The 20,121-nt window shown below is 31.9% G+C and overlaps 4 protein-coding genes across 5 annotated transcripts; 1 reads left to right on the top strand and 3 right to left on the bottom strand.

Moving 5' to 3' along the window:
• Positions 1 to 1,715: 1,715 nt before the first annotated feature.
• On the bottom strand, positions 1,716 to 2,420 carry LOC108455546 (putative F-box protein At1g67623). Its single transcript, XM_017754093.1, has one exon. The coding sequence runs from the start codon at positions 2,418 to 2,420 to the stop codon at positions 1,716 to 1,718; it is 705 nt and encodes a 234-aa protein (XP_017609582.1).
• A 3,140-nt stretch (positions 2,421 to 5,560) lies between these two features.
• LOC108455545 (putative F-box protein At1g67623) lies at positions 5,561 to 6,380 on the bottom strand. Its single transcript, XM_017754092.2, has one exon. It carries the CDS (start codon positions 6,224 to 6,226, stop codon positions 5,681 to 5,683), a length of 546 nt encoding a protein of 181 aa, XP_017609581.1. The 5' UTR covers positions 6,227 to 6,380; the 3' UTR covers positions 5,561 to 5,680.
• Positions 6,381 to 9,074: 2,694 nt separating this feature from the next.
• Positions 9,075 to 13,985, top strand: LOC108456757 (uncharacterized). The gene is made up of 7 exons (XM_017755407.2): positions 9,075 to 9,484; positions 9,592 to 9,711; positions 10,982 to 11,437; positions 12,050 to 12,189; positions 12,295 to 12,415; positions 13,351 to 13,491; positions 13,622 to 13,985. Exons 1-7 carry the CDS (start codon positions 9,407 to 9,409, stop codon positions 13,703 to 13,705), a joined length of 1,140 nt encoding a protein of 379 aa, XP_017610896.1. The 5' UTR covers positions 9,075 to 9,406; the 3' UTR covers positions 13,706 to 13,985.
• A 161-nt stretch (positions 13,986 to 14,146) lies between these two features.
• LOC108456756 (BTB/POZ domain-containing protein At1g30440) lies at positions 14,147 to 19,305 on the bottom strand. 2 transcript variants are annotated; one of them, XM_017755406.2, is made up of 5 exons: positions 18,676 to 19,305; positions 18,400 to 18,538; positions 16,959 to 17,028; positions 15,458 to 16,687; positions 14,147 to 14,941 (listed from the first exon to the last, which is right to left on the bottom strand). In XM_017755406.2, exons 2-5 carry the CDS (start codon positions 18,456 to 18,458, stop codon positions 14,408 to 14,410), a joined length of 1,893 nt encoding a protein of 630 aa, XP_017610895.1. In that variant the 5' UTR covers positions 18,459 to 18,538; positions 18,676 to 19,305; the 3' UTR covers positions 14,147 to 14,407. The 2 variants fall into 2 exon arrangements, with proteins under 2 accessions (XP_017610895.1, XP_052874810.1); XM_053018850.1 differs by having other exon boundaries at positions 19,098 to 19,305.
• Positions 19,306 to 20,121: the final 816 nt, after the last annotated feature.

Raw genomic sequence — 20,121 nt, 5'->3', positions numbered from 1 at the left:
TGTTTATTAAACAAATTAAATACAAATAAATTTTGTTTATGTTTATAAATAAGTTTCTTTATATTCGTTAAAAAACTTATTTAATATATCATTTAAATAATGTTTATATATAATTAATAATATTATAGGTTGCTTGCTTATTTTATTCATTAGTAATATGTATTATATTTAATTATTTTATGTCTAAAAGATATATATATATATATTTGTTTATTATTTATCATTGTTAATGTTGATGAATAAATTTATTTATTTTTTAATTTTAAATAAACAGAATTAAAAATAAACAAATCATCAAAAACATATATCAATTCAATTACAAATTACACCATAAGTGTGGCGAATCTTCTCTGGTCAGTGTGATTCTTGTATTGTGGAGTCTCTTCCAGCAATGATTGGTGTCCTCTTTTCGTGCTTTCTACAAGTTTATTATTGTCTTGTTGGCTGTTCTTTCTTTTCTTTTTGTCTCTATCGCTCCAGCCCTCGGGGTTGTGTAAGTTTTGAAGAATGAACCAGCTCTATGTTTTCAACAAAAAGAAAAAGAACATACACAAAACCAGACATGTAAAGCCACATTAGCATAACATGCGTTATGTGAAAAAGAAATATTAGTGTGTAACACATATATAAAATATTACTTTGAAGACGTACAATATATGCCAAAAAATGGCGACACCATAAAGCCATGATCCATTTCCAATTACTGAGCTCAAAAGCATATGTCTAAGTTGAAGAAGAAAAGGATACTCATTGCTTCTTGTTTGCATGAAGTCGTCATCAGCTTGGTTTTGTTTTTGGGAACATGGACCTGATTGATTTTGAAAAGTAGTTGAGGAAGTGCATGTGAGGAGCAGATACAGTGACTTCCACAAACAAAGGGATCAGCTAATCTCTATGCCCTTCTTCTGATTTTGGATAATAAATCTCATACTTTCATCTTTGTCTATAAATGTTGTTTAAGTTCTTCCTTTGTTATTTACACCAACTGCTTTTTGGCCACCAACAAAGAAATTAAAAGATTGCATAATTTACAAAAATAACACTCAACTTTAATTAAATTTTTTTTTTCTTGTCACTCAACTATAAAATAATAGGTTTTGATTACTAATGTTATCGGGTAAAAATAAATCGATGTCATAAAACTGAATAATGAGATATTTGCATGGAGGATATGCAAGTGAAAAACAGGTTGATTATCCTATTCTTCACGATATCTACTTACAATATATATTCATTATAATCTTCCAGCAGGTACCAAAATCTTGCCACTTTTTAATTATTAACCCTCCCCCCCCCCCTGGCCCCCCCAAAACAGATTTACAGACATATATCAAACTATAAATTCAGAGTTTGCACAAAATCCAGACACATCAAGTTGACGGAAGCTTATCTGCTACATATTAAAAGCACTTCCCGGCTGCCCTTGTCTCTTCTGTCCGCAAAATCATGCATATTATTAACATTGTTCAACAAGCTTTAGGCAAACCAGCATCAGAGTTGGAAATACTGCAGAAACAACTTCAAGGGATCCTGAATTAGGGCATATCGACTTGAATTTTCATCTTCCAAATCCACAATATGCAAAAAGAAAAAAGATAAAAATTGATTGACATGTCATCATCTATCGTTTGTTGGTTGAATTTTCATGGTGTGTTAAAAGAATATATTGAGAAAGAGCTTAGATTACATGCACTAGGTCAACCGAGGACTAGACTTTAATTAACTAAATATTTCCTAAGCAAACTACAAAACAAATTTGCTTCACGGTCCCAAAAGCAATAATCACAACAATGGCCGACGTCGTTGCTTGCGTCCCAAGCTTGGCATTCCGAAGGAATTGAATGGTTGGGTTTTTCCTCAATGTCACAATCACAATTGCAGCAAATCCCTTTGGGTCCTGTCAATGCAACATGCACCCACATGCACCTCAAAAACTTCTCCATTTTTGAACGACAGCTCGCAATCATCCTTGAATTGCCTTGGTTAGGCTTTGGAAGATGAAGGGATGATAGAACTCGAAGTCCTTGTTTCCTTAGCTCACCACCCAAACAAATCAAGATAATACCGTAAGTATATATGGCTTCCTCATGACCTTTCTCGGTTGCTTTCTCCAAATAACGGAGGCCGGACTCCGATTTCCTTCGACTAAAACAATTGATCATTCCTTTCCTGTATAAAGCTTCAGCATTGTTGGCAGCTTTACATCTTTTTTGAAAGCCTTTCTCGCATTTACGCCACGGAACTAAGCTAACTTTCTCCATTGAAACGTTTTCGTAGTTTGATGCCCGTTCAAAAGCTTTACAACATAACTTGAGGTTGATGAAATCAGCGATGGAATTGGACGCCGCATGCTTGAGAATTTCGGACAGCATGTGTTCTGGAAGAGAGGTCACAATGTCGCTTGTGAAGTTTGTCGTCATGGTTTTGAGATGATTAAGAAGCTGGTCTCAAATCAAAGCCTGCAATACAAGGATATAATTGATAAGGGAATAAAGGAAAAGCTAAATAAGAAGGGAATTAGAGACCGTGTAGAATTAGGAAAACAAAATCTTAGAATCGGTAGGATTTAATACAAATTTTAATTTCTTGGTTAATATTGGCGGTGAAGAATTAGGAAAACAATATCCTATAATTCATTTATTAATTATTATTGGCCCACTTACTATTTCGGAGATTCCCAAAATTCTGACTGCCGTATATACTCTATAATCAATATTCTAAAAATTATATAAAGTTAAATATAGTTAAAAAGTTCTTAAAATTATATTTGTATTAAATTATTATACATATTGATTAATAAAATATATTAAAAATAAATAATATTATATCTATAAAAAGTTGAAAGGGTAAATAATTCATCTTTTTGTTTGTCAGATATATATAAAACTTCAAAATTAGGACATATTTATAAATTTACACAGTCAAGTAATAGTATAATTTTTGTTACAATGAAATACTCTTTGAAAATATTACTAGGATTGTACCTTAAGAGACTCTAGTACTAACAAAGTAAACAACAATCTGATAGAGAATAGAATTATGAAAAACATTTTAATGTTAAACCAGACATTTAGACAACTTTAACGTTAACAAAATAAACTTTTCCAACAAGCTTTAATAATTCATCTAATGATTATGAAACAGAGTGTTAAATTGATTTGATGGATAATTATTGACACTAGATTCTCTTGACATTTAACTCAGGTTTGCCATTAAACTGTATATCTCACTTATAAATTCGACATATGACAACTCTCTCAACTCAATAACATTCGATCTCCAATTTTCCTAACTTAAATGCTTGCTTTAACACAAACAACCATACATTTTTCAATTAAGTAGAACAATCAATTTCACATAATCAATCACTTCAACAATTTACCCAGCCATTGTTATGCAAGATAAAACAATGTCATCAACATACATCACAATTTAATAATTAAAAACAAGGATTAAAAGCTTAAGTAAAGAAATCATGCCCAGCCAATTTGCAAAATTCCTTCACTAGAGCTTAAAACTCAGCAAGCCAACTTCATCCATATATCCACTTGAAAATATATTGAGAAATGAAGAACAAAGTTAAAAGTAAAACTCTTAAATAGTACTACAAACTGAAAAAAATTACAAAATAAAACTAAAGACAAATATTCTCTCAAATTTTCTAAGGTAGCATTCGAAACTTAAATTTTAAATTTGAATTTAAAATTATAGTGTAAATAATTAAATAACTGAAAATTATTGTTTTCAATTATTTAATTTTTAATTATGTTTGATAATTCATAATAAAAAAAAACAAATGATAAAATCTTTTTAATGAAAAGTGTGAAAAGTAATAAATGGAGAATGAGCTAATTATCACTTAATGTAGATTTTTTTTAATTTTTCAATTTTATTTCTTTTCACATAATTTTTAATTTAAAATTTTAGAAAAGTAATATTTATCAAAAGGTCTAATTATGTTTCATACTTAATTTTAGAAAGTATACCAAATAGATTTTATAACTTAAATTTAGTACTTATTTTTTCAATGCTTAATTTTTTAACACTTTATTTTTCAGTTTATCAAATAACACTTAAGCAGTAAAATAATTACAAATGTAACATTTATGATGATTTCTCAAATCCACAAATTTGTTAGTTGCCTATTTACTATTTAGTAATGAATTCAAAATTCTTAAAATGCTTTTAGATTTGAATTCATATTTTATAATATATTACATTGAATCCCAATTAATTTATCCAAATCCAAATTTAAATCCAACATAAGCAAACTATGCCAAAAAAAAATCTAATCTCCTCTAACAATGCAAAATGTAGGTATTTATAGTTTAGAGCTTGAATACGTAGAAAGATTAAAATTTCTTTATTAAAATGCTCAAGTGCTTTCAATATTGCAACTTCACCATCATGAAGTCACGACTTAGCTTGTAATTTTCTCTTTTAACCTCAAGTAACTATTAGGGATCAAGCAATTAACTTCAACACATTACAACTTCGAACGTGCAACATTGCAACGTTGGCTCTTGAGTTGTTCATCCTTGGCTACACCCATCACGACGTCACAACTTCTGCCGCTAAGTTACCACTTCTTAGTTCATCTTTTCCAGCTGCTTTGCAACTTAGCTTTAGAGAAGTTGCAACGTGAACTACACTATCTTAAGCTTATTAGGACAATTATTTTCTTTCACAAAGGTATTCCAATTAAACTCCAATATAACCTAAATGCTAAAATACTATCAATTAAAATAAAATAGTTACATTAACTACTTTCGAGTCTAAATATTAAAATCTCAAAATAAGGGTGACCACAACAAAAAAGGATAAAACAACATTTAGTCCCTAAACCTGGTAATTTTTCTCAACATAATTTTTGAATTTTTTTAATCCATATTAATCTTTAAACTTCTCACATTAATCTTGAAAATTAACAATTATTCTTAATTTTAATTCATGTAATGCCATATCATCCTATAAAAATTTATATCTTCCAAATCCAACTTTCCCTAATTTCTTTAGAGAGAGAAGTTGAAATAAATTTTCAAAATTTTAATAATTTATCAAAACCCTCGTACCCTGTTTAAAATCGTGCGACCGTCGAACTGGTGTTTAGAAGTAGAAGAGAAGCAATTTGACTACAACCGAACTCTCCAATGGCAACTGAAAACAAAGCCCAGCCCAGCACTGTCACCAACAAAGGCAAGAAGAGGAAGCAGTATCTTCCCCCACAATTTTGGCTTCCACCACACCCAGTCTCTCTCTTTTACTCTGCACTTTATGTTTTCATTTTTTTCTTTGTATTTCTTGTAAGTCTTCTTTTTTTTCTTTTTTGGGAACAGAAAGCAGTTAAAAAGAAAGGCGCATACCCGTTAAGGCCTGGAGCTCAAGGTTTCTTTATCACTTGTGATGGTGGCAGAGAACGTTAAGCTGCTCATGAAGCTCTCGATGTTATTGATTCTGTATGCTTTTTCTTTTCATATTTCATATTTTTAAGCTTATTTTTAAGAATATCTACTTGAATTTTCATCTTCCAAATCCACAATATGCAATAGAAAGAAAAAAATAAAAAAATGATGATATGTCATCATCTATAGTTTGATTGGTTGAATTTTCATGGTGTGCTAAAAGAATATATTGAGAAATAGCTTAGATTACATGCACTAGGCCAACCGGGGACTAGACTTCAATTAACTAAATATTTCCTAAGCAAACTACAAAACAAATTTGCTTCACGGTCCCAAAAGCAATAATCACAACAATGGCCGACGTCGTTGCTTGCGTCCCAAGTTTGGCATTCCGTAGAAGTTGAATGGTTGGGTTTTTCCTCAATGTCACAATCACAATTGCAGCAAATCCCTTTGGGTCCTGTCAATGCAACATGCACCCACATGCACCTCAAAAACTTTTCCGTTTTTGAACGACAGCTCGCAATCATCCTTGAACTACCTTCGTTAGGTTTTGGAAGATGAAGGGATGATAGAACTCGAAGTCCTTGTTTACTTAGCTCACCACCCAAACAAATCAAGATAATACCGTAAGTATATACGGCTTCCACATGACCTTTCTCGGTTGCTTTCTTCAAATAACGGAGGCCGGACTCCGATTTCCTTCGACTAAAACAATTGATCATTCCTTTCCTGTATAAAGCTTCAGCATTGTTGGCAGCTTTACATCTTTTTTGAAAGCCTTTCTCGCATTTACGCCACGGAACTAAGCCAACTTTCTCCATTGAAACGTAGTTTGATGCCCGTTCAAAAGCTTTACAACATAACTTGACGCTGATGAAATCAGCGATGGAATTGGATGCGGCATGCTTGAGAATTTCGGTGAAGAATTAGGAAAACAATATCCTATAATTCATTTAATAATTATTATTGGCCCACTTTACCAAAATTCTGACTGTTATACTCAATAATAAATATTCTAAAATCTGAAAGTAGCGTAGTAACCTTGTTTGCCTTTTCTTTGGTGTGGAGTGCTTACTTATCTTTATTTTTTTTTTTTTTTTGAAGAAACTTATCTTTAGTCTTTACAAATTTGCGATTTTTACTTTCAACATCACTTTATCAAAATTATAAGAAGATACTTTGTTTTATTAGTTGAGTTTAGATTTTAATTGGAATGCTTCAGATAGTTAGCCTCTATTAATTGAATGGATAATGAAATTAATTTTAATGAAAATAAAAATAACGGTGATTAATTATTATAGTAATAAGATTAAATATTGCAGCGATGATATTAATTCAAATCCTAATGGTGATAATAATAATAATAATAAGAGTAAAAAACATAAAAATTATTATGATGAATAAATATACAATAAAAATATTAAAATCATGCCTATATTAACTAGTAAAATATAAATTAAAATTATATAAAGTTAAATATAGTTAAAAGTTCTTATATTTCTATTAAAATATTGTATAAATTATATACATATCGATTAATAAAATATATTAAAATAAATAATATTATATTTATAAAAGAAGTTGGAATTGCAAATGATTCATCCTTTTTGTTTATCAGAAATAAATAAAATTTAAAATTAGGACATATTCCCAAGTATAATAAGTCAAGTAATAATGTAATTTTTGTTACAATAAAATACTCTTTGAAAATATTATGAGGATTATACGTTAAGGGAGGATGATGGTAAAATCTTTACTAATTTGAATACTCTAGCACAAACAAAGTAAATAACAATCTAATCGAGTTTAGAATTATTGACAGGATTGCAAAACATTTTCATTAATGGCTAAACTAGACATTTAGGCAACTTTAACCCTAATTAAACTTTCCCTAACAAGCTTTGATAATGCTCAATTAATCAATTTAATAATTATGAAACGGAGTGCTAAATTGATTTGATGAATAATTACTACCCTAGGTCCTCTTGACCTTTAACCCACCTTAAATCTTAAGGTTTGTCACTAAATCATATTTCCCACCCATAAATTCGACATATGCTAAATCTCTCAACTCAATCGACTCAATAACATTAAATTGGGTTAATCCCATCTAAGGTCGATCTCCAATTTTTCTAACCTAAATGCATGCTTTAGGTTGTCAAGCTAAAACCATGTAAGCTTATCAATTTAACTCAAATCTATGAGTTTGTTAGATACCTAATTGCTATTTAGTAATGAATTCAAAATTCTTAAAATATTTGTAGATTTGATAAATTCATATTTTATAATATATTACATTGAATCCCAACTAATTTATTCAAATCCAAATTTAAATTCAGCATAAACAAACTATTCTAAAAAGTCTAATCTCCCTAATTATGTAAAATGTAGGTATTTATAGCTTGGAGTTTAAATGTGTGTAAAAATTAAAGTGTCTTTATTAAAATGTTTAGATGCTTGCAATGTTGCAACTTCACTATCATGAAGTCACGACTTGATTTGTAATTTTTTCTTTTAACCTCGAGTAACCATTAGGGATCTAAGTAGTTAACTTCAACACATCACAACTTCAAACGTGCAACATTGCAATGTTGGCTCTTAAGTTGCTCATCCTTGGCTACACCCATCACCGCGTTACAACTTCTGCCGATGAGTTACCACTTCTTAGTTCATCTTCTCCAGCCACATTGCGAGTTAGGCCTTGTTCTTCATTGCTTTTGGGATGAACTTTTTCCCAAAAAAGTGCTTTTACACTAAAAGCAATAAAGAACAGAGATAAAAAGTAGAAGCTTTTCAGCTTAATAAAAGTTCTTTTTCTTAGATGAAAAAGGAGAAATTTTAATGTTTTTTTCGGCCCAAAAATGCTTTTAAGGCTATATTATTTTTTTAACCTCATTTGTTCTTTTTCTTTTTTTTCCCATTTTTTCTAACGTTAGAATCCATTTTCCTCTTCTTTTTTTTTTCTTTTGTTTGAACTTTAATCCAAATATATGTAATATTTTAATTTATTTTATATTTTTTATGTTATATTAATATTTAATATGAGTTATATATTTAAAGTATATTTTAAAATAAAATAATACAAATATGTTAAAAGTATTAATTAAAATGAAAAAATTATTTTTAAAATAATATAATTGTGTCAATATCTAATTATAAATATTTAATTATTATATTTAAATATTTAATTATAGTTTATATATTCTAGTTAAATTTAATAAATAATTAATATTAATTACTTAAAATATTTAAAATTAATATTATATATTAAAATATTAAGAATAAGTTATAATAAATTATTTTTATATTATTGCTAAAATATCATAATATTAACTAATTTGAATATTATTTAAATACATATTTGTTACTTTATAATATTATGTCTAAAATAAACATTTTATTTCTCAAAAGATTTTTGACAAAGAATACCAAACACTTAAATTTACAAAAGTACTTCTCAGAAGTATTTTTTCACAACACTTTTCAAAAGTATTTTTCAAAAATATTGCCAAACAGACCCTTAACCTTAGAGAAGTTGCAACGTGAACCACCATCTTAAGCTTATTAGGACAATTATTTTCCTGCACAAAGGCATTCCAATTAAACTCCAATATAACCTAAATGCTAAAATACTATAAATCAAAACAAAATGGTTACATTAACTACTTTGAGCCTACATATTAAAATCTTAAAATAAGGGTAACTATAACAAAAAGAATAAAATAACATCTAGTTCCTGGACATGATAATTTTTCCTAATATGATTTTTAAATTTTTTTAATTCATATTAATCTTTGAACTAAACATTTTTCTCACAATAATTGTTACACTTTAATATTATTTCACATAATCTTATAAAAAAATTATATTTTTTTCAAGTGCACGATCTTAAAATCCAACTTTCCCTAATTTCTTTAGAGAGAGAAACCTGAAATCGTGCGCCCGTCGAACTGGTGTTTAGAGGTAGAAGAGAAGCAATTTGACTACAACCGAACTCTCCAATGGCTACTGAAAACAAAGCAAAGCCCAGCACTGTCACCAACAAAGGCAAGAAGAGGAAGCAGTATCTTCCCCACAATGTTGGCTTCCACCACACCCAGTCTCTCTTTTACTCTGCACCTTATGTTTTCATTTTTTCTTTGTGTTTCGTGTAACTCTTTTTCTTTTTCTTATTTTTTGGGAACAGAAAGCAGTTAAAAAGAAAGGCGCATACCCATTAAGGCCTGGAGTTCAAGGTTTCTTTATCACTTGTGATGGTGGCAGAGAACGTCAAGCTGCTCATGAAGCTCTCGATGTTATTGATTCTGTATGCTTTTTCTTTTCATATTTCTAATTTTTAAGCTTATTATTGAACCCCCCTTTTTTTATTAAACTTAATTTCTGATTATTAAATTGATGGTTTTCCATCTGGGTATTCATTTGTAATTCAATTTCCTTGGTTAAGTTTTAGCTTTTTCTATATACTAAATGGTTGCTGAGTTTATTTTCTGGGTTTCTAATTAATGTTCCAAAGTTGTGGTCTTGTTTATTCTTTCTCTATATGCAAACTGTATATTTGATCGGCATTTTTAATTTTTTATGTCAGAAAATAATCATTAAAGATTTGATTTTTTGAATTATTAATGTGAAGTTGAATCTTAGAATCACATAAGCTTCTGTTAATATATATTTATTACAGAATTGATATGTGATAAAAGTTGTGACTTTTTGTTCATGAATTGTTATTTAAGACTATGAATCAAAGCTGATCTTCATTGGTTTACTAAATTATTCTTACCATTATAGATGTTAGGTGTATGCTATTGTAACTATAACCAGGCTTTGAGATTTGCTTGTTTACACCTGAAATAATGCTCTGGGAGTTCCATTCTATCAAATTATACACGAAATAAGGACATCAAAATAGCAGAGGGTGATAGTGGATAGGATAACCCATTTATTACTTGCTTTGGAACCCATTTATTCCTCTTTTCTCACACTATCTCTCCACTTCATCCTATGGTCATTCAATTCTTCCTTGCCTTCTCTTTCTTAATTATATTGAGTGTAAGTTTATGCTTAATTCATGGTTAGGATTTCTTAGATCCAAAGATTCTTGGTTTTATAACATTCTTCCTTTGGCCAGCAATACCCTGGCGTCATCTCTGATCTTTTACGTTTTTTCTCTTTTATCTTTGAATTGGCTCATATGAAGTAGCTCAGTTCTTAATCTAAATACAGAATTGGAGTTGTATTTTTAGTTAGGATTTCTTAGATCCAAAGATTCTTGGTTTTATAACATTCTCCCTTTGGCCAGCAAAACCCTGGCGTCATCTTTGATCTTTTACGTTTTTTCTCTTTCATCTTTGAATTGGCTCATATGAAGTAGCTGAGTTCTTAATCTAAATACAGAATTGGAGTTGTATTTTAAACCAACTTCTCTGCAATGCTGTGTCAACATGAGTACAGTGCCTTAAAATGCTATCTCATGTAAACAGTGTTTGTTCCTATTTTTGAGTTAAGGCAATTGCTAATACACCCCATGCTATTCTTTTGTGTGTTTCCATTAAACTTCTGGTTATTTTACTTTCGTGCAGTTTTTTGAAGAGCTAGTTAATGGAAAGGATTTCGGAGAGGAACCTGCAGTGTTACCAAACAAGCCTCTAAATAAAAAGATTACTTTCTCATATAGTGATGATGAGGGTGATGATGATGATGACGAGGGTGATGGTGAAAGAGAGGAGGAAGGACAAGAGGAAGCTATTAAATCAAATGCTAGTAAAGAAATTGATGCTAGTCAAGAGAGTTTAACAAATAAAGATTTGGATAATCCGAATTCAGATGATGTGTGCCATGGAAAGGTAACTGAAGAGACCAGTGATAACCAGAAGGATGGGGCAAATATTGAAAACCGAGCAGATATCTCGGAGGAGCCACCAGCAAAGAAACAATGCCTTGAAACAGATACATCAAAGAGTGCAACCAATGAAAAAGAGAAATCTATTGATAAGCTTATTGAAGCTGAGCTCAATGAGCTTGGAGACAAGAGTAAGGTTAGTAAGCTACGACTGCTAAAGTTTGTAATTGATTATGCAATCTAATCATTAATGGATGCCAGAAGGAGGAGAAATACATTTAGAAAGAAAAGCATTTTATTTGGATGGTGACATACGCCTTATTGACTATAAGTTATGTTTTTGGCATTTTGCATGAAATTGGAAGAACTAAGGCAATTATATACTTGTTGAAAAGAAAAAGAAGTAAACTAAAAAATGCTTATACGGTATTTTTCTTGTAAGTTTTATTTTTCATGTATTCCCTTATGATGCAAGATGGAAGTAATCCAAATGAGGTTGTTCCTTTTGTGGTTTAGATTCAATTTTGCTAATAAAAACTAAGACCTACTAGTTTCTTGCATTTTGTCTATCAACCTTGTGCATGGTTCATCTGGTTCTTTTATTTGTTTAGAAATGAATTATTACTTACTTTTCCATGTTCAGTTTCCATTTTTAGTGCTGAATTTGTCTAACTTTTTTCATGCAATTAGTTCTTGTCATCTCTTGTGAACAAATAGGTGATGCATGGCATTATTGCATTTTCTTTTTTTCTTTTTGTTATTTCTTTTACTTGAACCCTTTTCCCCCCTTTGCATCCTGTTCAAACAGAGGCTGTTCTTCAACCTTGATTCAGGCTGTAATGGTGTTGTCTTTGTGCAAATGCGGAAGAGAGATGGAGTTCCTGGCCCCAAAGATATCGTGCAGCATATGATGACTTCAGCTGCATCCACAAGGAAGCACATGTCAAGGTTCATTATTCACTTGCATGTTAAGTTAAATATACAAAGCATATGCACATAGGAAATGGCATCTTGGTAGTAGCAAGCTAAATTCTTACTGTTTCTGTTATTTAGGTTCATTTTAAGAGTCTTACCTGTTGAAGTAGCATGCTATTCTTCAGAAGAGGAAATTACAAGAGCAATGAAGCCTCTCATTGAGCAGTATTTTCCAGTGGAGACACAGAATCCTAGGAAGGTATGAAATAGATGAATCCCATTCTTTTGAATTTGATTTGCATGTGGTAAAATATTTAATTACTTGCTTTGTTAGTTTCCCATAAAAATACAAGAACCCATATTCAAATTAAGTTGGTTGAATTCATAGAATGGGACAAGGTGCATCAAGTTTGAACTTGCTTTCTATAAAACATGGGTATTTGTACAAAAGATTATGCTTTAAATGTTCTTTAAGCGTCTCTATTGTTTGTCTTTGCTTGATCCCATTAAGACATACATGAATCAAACTTACACTTGACACAATCCAAATGCATGATTCATACACAAGCTACATGATTTAAAGCCTCAACTTCTAGTTTTAGCTCAACGAGGCTGCTTTCCAAAATGAGAGATGGGACATATTTTTTATTTTGTGAGGGAATTAACACTTTGGACCTGTTAAACCTTTTGAATGCAAGCAGTAGCTTCCAAATGAGTTTTCACCTGTGTGGATTTGACAGGAAATTAAAATGGTCTTCAAACCATGGCTATAAATCAGTATTTGATCCATTAGTGTTCTTGGACTCCATGTCTTGTACTATTTGCTTGTTGGAAGATCTGTATAAGATTAGGCCATTAGTTATCTATAAAAGGAGCAGTCAATTTATTAATGACAAGCCATTCGACTTATTATCCACTTCAATATATGTGAAACTTTCTAAACATTTGAAATGCCTTAGTTTGGTTTGCAAGATAGCTAACTTGAACCAATCTTTTGATGATTTGTTCGCAGTGGATCTGTTAATTTGGTTTTTAGGTGGTCAAATAATGTACTATGGGAAAACATTTATATCATATAGGGGTTAGTTTTGTTTTGTCAAGGACCCTACATGAAAAAATGATAGCATCCTTTTGGTTTAATAAAATTGAAATGTATTAACATGTGCTGGGATTGTTAACTTTTGTTTTGTGCAGTTTGCTGTACTGTACGAGGCGCGTGCAAATTCTGGTATTGACAGAATGAAAATTATAAACTCAGTTGCAAAGTCTGTACCTGCGCCCCACAAAGTTGATCTTAGCAATCCTGATATGACAATTGTAGTTGAAATAGTGAAGGTGAGTGCATTATCTTTTTTTTATAGACTAGAATGTGGAACTTCTTTGGGGGCAAATTTGCTCTTTGTAAGATCATTTAATTCAGTATTCCGTTTCACTATTTTTTTTTATCTTTTATTTTCTGATTCAGACAATCTGCTTGATTGGGGTTGTTGAGAAGTACAAGGAGTTGGCAAAGTATAACCTGAGGCAACTTACATCACCTAAGCAATAGGGAACAGATGCTAGCTCCATTGATGGAGCTTCCAGCAGCACTTAAAAAACACATGTTAGATGACTTCTCTTCTTTTATGAAATTTTGAAAAGAGAATTCATCAGGTAAGGAATCTAGGTTTTAATAGTTATAGAGTTTTTTTTTTTTGAAGACATTTGTATTTTTATTTTTCCAAATAAGTGGGGTTTGGACATCTTCCATTTCAATTCCCTGGTGTATGTATTTGACAAGTCCTTTTATTATGATTTATTATACATGTACGATTGTTATTCCATGATAATTATCATCTATGTCTAAGTTAGCCTTGCTGTCTTATATTTTTCATTTTAATTATATCATGATATGATTGCATACTGTTGGTAGAGGATTATGGCACATTGCTTACTAATCTGACATGATAGATGCGTTATAGAGGGAGACAGTACATGAATGAAGCAAAGGTTTAATTAAATCACATTTTCTTCCATCATCTACATCCGTTACATAAACATAAGTCAGGATCTGGGGATCAAATATTTCTTTTTTTAATAAAGAGAATAAAGAGATATGGCACACGGGTACAGTGGGATCGAAGGTGGGAAGCTATAGTTTATTATAAAGTTAAACGTACAAACTAAACAACAACAATGAGACAAAGATAAGAAAGATTATTTAAAAAACAAGAAGATAAAAAAAAAGCAGTTCTAAGATTTGTATTATTCATCAGGACTTGTGTTTTTCTTGTGCTTTACCTTTCAGTTTCTCGATCTTTCCACTTCCATTCTTCTGGTTGCTTACAGAATCCTCCTGCGCACTGCACATTTGAGACTTCAACTTGAATCCAAATTTCTTCGATACGTTTCCCCAAGTGCTAGAACCCTTTACCCGGCCTAGCTTCTCGATTTCTTGCCTCATGTTTGAGCATTCTTTCTCAAGCTCGGAAACCCGCATTCTCATATTATCCATGCCTACCTTCAAAACCTGATTTTCTCTCACAGCTGAGGCCCACCCTCCTTCGGTAGACCCTGCGATCCCACTACGTAACTGTCGTGATCCATCAAGATTATCAGAAACCAAAAAGCATCCAGCAATTGAGGTCCTAAGCTGAAGCTGCTCGAAGAACAGGACTTGGACAACTATTCTTAGTGGCAGTCTCTCATTTTGTGCAGCATGGGTACAGGCTTCCAAGGAGAGCTTCTGGCAGTCCATTAGCCGGCATAGTTGTTCTCTGTCGGATTCTGACAACCATGGATGTGACTGCAAGTTTGATAAGCATAGGAAAATTAACAAGTTTGAACAAAAATTGTAGCAATCAAGATTGAAGAGTTCCAAGATTTCTTGTATCATTATCTTTTCTTTTCTTTGCTTCTCAAATTACCTTCTCTAAGATGCAACAGTCGAAAGTTAAGAACAAAATTATTTCAAGCTCTCTAATAATCAATGCATATAAGATTTGGCTTTTTGGCCCATTAACTTTGTTTCAAGCAGATGAAAGAAGCAACTTAGAACGAAAACAACTTGCACTGAGAGCTTTATATCTTCTTGAATTAATGGGGGAATCCCAAATCCTAACCCAATTTAAAGCTATCCAATCATTCTCAAAACATCTTAGAAGAGACTCTAAGGTGAACTTGGACAAGGTTAGAACATATGACCATCACATTTGGGCATAACTGCCGAGTTCTTGGATTAGTAAACTAGTTGGAGTAATGTTTGCAGCATATCAAACTGAAGAAAACATTAAGTGGCAATTACATGCAGTAAGGATGGTACCTTGAGATAAATGTCTATTGCACGATATAGACCATCATCCAATGGCCGGGCATAGTCAGGAACTGAAGCAGCAAGAGCCTGAAACTTGGGGAGCTTCAAATTAACATCAGGGGCAACCTCCGCAAGGTACCCATCAATTAGCTTGGCTACCATCGTGATTGGCGTTAATGAAGGTGACCCAATGATCTGACCATCATCTGCCGAACATGGAGAGGCTCCACCTGTGATCTGGTCCATGGCAAGAAAATGCTCAAGAATTCGCTGCACACAGTCGACATTGTAAAGTGTTTCCATGGAATAAGAGAAATTAGGCATCAGTAGATCTTCCAGAGTTGCTTTATCAAGCTGCAACCCAATCCTTTTCTCAAAGTTTGATATACAAGAGGGGCTTGCTCGAAGAATCATTGCTGTTCGAAGCAGTCCAAACAAAAACTTGGTTGGGACAAGACCTTTCTGAATAGGAAGCAACCTATCAATCTCCTCTAGCAAAATTTTCTGATCTTCTTCAGATAGAGGAGCCCCCGAGGCCACAGGTGCAAGACAGGTACTAGAGTTAGAATCATTGGCACCCTGACGGCGGTACAAACCAGGTAGGTACCTTTTTGCATAAAAAGTAAGCGAGCCAGCAATTATCTCCTGTCTGATACCACGAGACTCCATTACTGAAATCAATCTCTTATAGAGAGGTAAACTTAAATTTGATGCATCCTCATACCACCAATCTGAACTAGTATTTTTTGGTTTAGCCCCTGTACTTATCCCATTCCACAACACACTTCCACCAGGACTCTGCATAGGACCACCATGTTCCATCATGGGCCATCCAAATAGGTTGGGGTCAGTAGACGCCTTCATGGCTAATGATTCGATGCACCTTTTTGTAATATTCAGTTCATCAGCATAAGAGATAATATCATCGCAGGTTTGAAGTGCTCTTAGAGAGTCTTTCCAATTCCTGAGGACTACTTGATTAAGAAAGGTTTCAGTCTGCACAATAAGATTGCCTTCCCCATATTCCTCAGTCATTTCTAGATGCTCAGCAGCACATCGAAGGTACACAACATTTGAGGCAGTGAGTTCAAGTTTCACTCCATAGCAGAACTTCGCGACAAGTTCAAAAGTTTTGGCCCCTCCAGGAATGTCAGGGAGGCATATGGAACATTTTTCTTCTTCATCAGATGCTTCTGCGATTAGTCTTTCCATAACCCCACTTCTAGAGAGTAAAGGGAACTGCACCAAATGATGATTAAGAAGAGTAAGAACTTAACGATGTACAGTTATTTGCTAATAGACACTTCATTTTATCAAGCATGCCACAATAGGTACAATTTCATGCAAGGGACATTGCCGCTCATCTCATGAAAACCAATAGAGGTCTTAGAAAGATGTATGGGACATGGGAAAGTTGCACTTTGCAGAAACCAGTATAAACATATAAATTCAGTGAATTTCAACAAGGGACTAATCAGAATGAATTCTATATAAGATGAAGAAAAAATACCTTGTGAAGATGAAAGGACATTTCTCCAACTTCAACAACAACATCACTGGGAAGTCCAGTTGTGCAGAACCTACATGATAGAACATGCATGCTAAGCTCAATGCAGAGAGAAATATAATAATACATGCTCGGAGAGATGGAGGATGCTTAGGATCAAACTAAAGAAACTCGGTTCCATAATATAAAATATTTTTGTTATACAAAAGTTGTCATTCATCCTAAATAAAATCATAAAATAATACAAAATGGTTCCATCTATTATACACGAGACACTAATAACCAATCTTAATGGGCACTGTTGAATCAACTTTCAAGCCATATCTTTCTCATCCAAATATTAGGATACTGCATATGCAAACCCGAAGATAAGAAAGAATATCGAATTCTCAATGAGCTTTCATGAAGGAAAAAGGAATTAAGATATTGAAAACAGACATGATATTAAACTGGGCTTTTATGAAGGAAAAAGAAAGTGAATTATGTTATCTTACCTTAGTACTATTAACCTAAACCTGATATTAAAATAGCCTAACCAAGTAGTCATCCCCAGTCGGCAGTCACTTATTCTTTCATAGTTCGCAAAATGCATAATGTAACATTCTACAAGTAAGCATAAGAAATATAAACAAAAAGGAGAAGATAAAGGTTTAATGTAGGTATCAGAATCTCCTACCACATGGGCATCTCCCTTTCTGTTGATTGTTTAACTAGTACTTTCACATCACAACCTCAATCATAGCTTCTATATGTTAAAGTGCTTAAGATTCAAAGCGTAGCTAGCTTTCTACCAAAGAGTGTACAAAAAAGACAAGACTGGTCAACTAGGTTATATATGTAAAAGAGTCGATAAGATATTGTTCGTGGGTCACATGTATGTAGATGACAAATAAGCTACTCACCTTCTGTAAATTGAAGCATTAATCAATTGCAGTTACTTCAACTTCAACCAAAAAACAGAAAAGAACAATGACATAATGCAGGTCTATTTACCAAATACTCGTTTCACAAAGTTTATTCTGAGTATACAACGTTTTAACAGTTTTACAGCAACCGAATGAATTACAAAGAAATTAACTGATTGTAGTATGAAAACTTGAGTTTCAGACTAGGAATATAAAACACAAAACGGAGGAACAAAAGCAACATAAGTATGGGTGAGCTTTCCTTATCAAGCAAAACTAGTTTGGTCGCTCAAATCCACAACCAAAACATGCCATATTTGTATGTCTCTTGATCCATATACATTCAAATTCAAACATTAAAGCATCTCCAAAACTTGAACCAAAACCAAAAGCTAAAATGACAGAAAAAAACACAATTGACACATATCACAAGAATAAATGAAGCAAAGCAAAGCAACATCTTACAATAGTCAATGACAGAACAAATGTAGGCAGAAAGAGATGGAGATGTAATATAATTGTAGAGATGAGGTGCATACCAAGCCTGTCCTTGCCTTTGAAACGCATCGGTTTTGGATCCAAGTTTCATGCAAGCCATTTTCTCGCAGTGGAAATGGAAACAGCTTCAGCAGCAGAATTCCAAACACGGCTACTCCAGAATCCAAAAGACAAAAAACCCTGCATCAAAATGGGAAACTCAAGGGAACGCCTTAGTTTATGGCAATATACCAGAAGTGGCCTAAAAACAAAGGCTCTTTCTAAATCTAAAACGAAAACCCCAGTTTTACTTTAACCATTGCACAAAAAACACGCACCAAGCTGAAGTGCTCAACCCAGCTCTTTCTCACAAGGACAGACCTTGAAAATTAACCCAAATGTAGCTTCTTCTTTAACATGTAAATCACAGAAAAAAGAAATTGCTTGAAATCCATCACCAGATTCATTACATGTACCCCATTTGAGAAGAAGAAAAAAAGCCACCAAACCCACTTCAAAAACACCTTCAAATCCCTGCCTAAAACCAGAGAATCCCCTAATCAGACACCAATTTGATGTTAGCCTTTTAGGTCAACTCCTCCCAAAAGAAACAAAAACCCACCAGCCCAAAATGAATAATAGAATCCCCTGAAAACACTCACCAAGAAAATTCCAAAGTTTGAAAACAAAAAAAAAACAAAAAAAAAAAAAAACAAACTACTCAATGCCCTTTAGAATACATTAAAGCAGAAAAGAGGACCTCTGTGAGTTACTGTTTTTTCAGTGTCTTCTTTTTATCGGTTATACCCCAAGGAAATGATAATAATTCATTGCCTTTGATGCTTTTCAAAGCCATAATGATGATTATGTTACTACATACGGGGACGTAACGAGGATCCCACACCAATACCCAACATTACTTTTTTTATTTTTATCATTTAATTTATCAATTTGGATGTAAATATTTTCACTTTGTTTTAATAGGTGAAAACCATGTTTAAATCCTTGTGTAATATATAAGCATTTATGTTTTTTTCTTTCTAAAAACTATAATAAAATTTTAGTGGTTAAAAAGTAATGACTGAATCTATGATATCTTTTATTTCGTTACATTAGTTAGGAAAATTTATTTATAATTATTATTTTACATAGTATAAATTTATATCTAGATTTCAAGAAAGTCATTATATGTTGATTTTAATTAAATCGTTTGTGTATAAATTACAAAAAAAAATTCGAAAATAAATTTATTAGTAAAAAATATTACTTGTTAAATATTTTTATTAAATTAATGTCTCAAATTGAAAAATTAAAATTATTTGTAAGAGTATATCAATACTTTTAATAAAAATGAAAATTATTTGCTTAAAAAACTTTTACTTGAAATTTTTATTTTTATTTTTTGTTTTTCATTTTGCTATGAATTTTAGATTTATTTTATGTTCATTCATTTAATTATATATTTGTTTTTTATTTAAATTCAAGAAATTCATTCATATTATAAATGTATGATTGAATATATTCGTAAAAATCAATCAAACCATAAAAATAACAAATAGACATTTTTAATTTTATATATAAAATAAAATAAATTTATTGTATGAGTTTAAAATGAAATTGTTGATGAATAAGAAAAAGTAAAAATGTTGAAATGATTTGATCCATGAAAGCCATAATATTGTTAAATCTAATCTCCATGGTTCCAGTATTTATTAAGGAATAAGAAGTTAAATAAATAAAGCTTGAAAAAAAATATAAAAGAAAAAATGGTACTGCGCAGTGAA

Source organism: Gossypium arboreum, chromosome 9 (genome assembly GCF_025698485.1).
Source record: "Gossypium arboreum isolate Shixiya-1 chromosome 9, ASM2569848v2, whole genome shotgun sequence".
In the NCBI taxonomy this organism is placed as follows: domain Eukaryota; kingdom Viridiplantae; phylum Streptophyta; class Magnoliopsida; order Malvales; family Malvaceae; genus Gossypium; species Gossypium arboreum.
The sequence above is the reverse complement of the archived record's forward strand: the minus strand, read 5'-3'. Positions and strand labels throughout refer to the sequence as shown.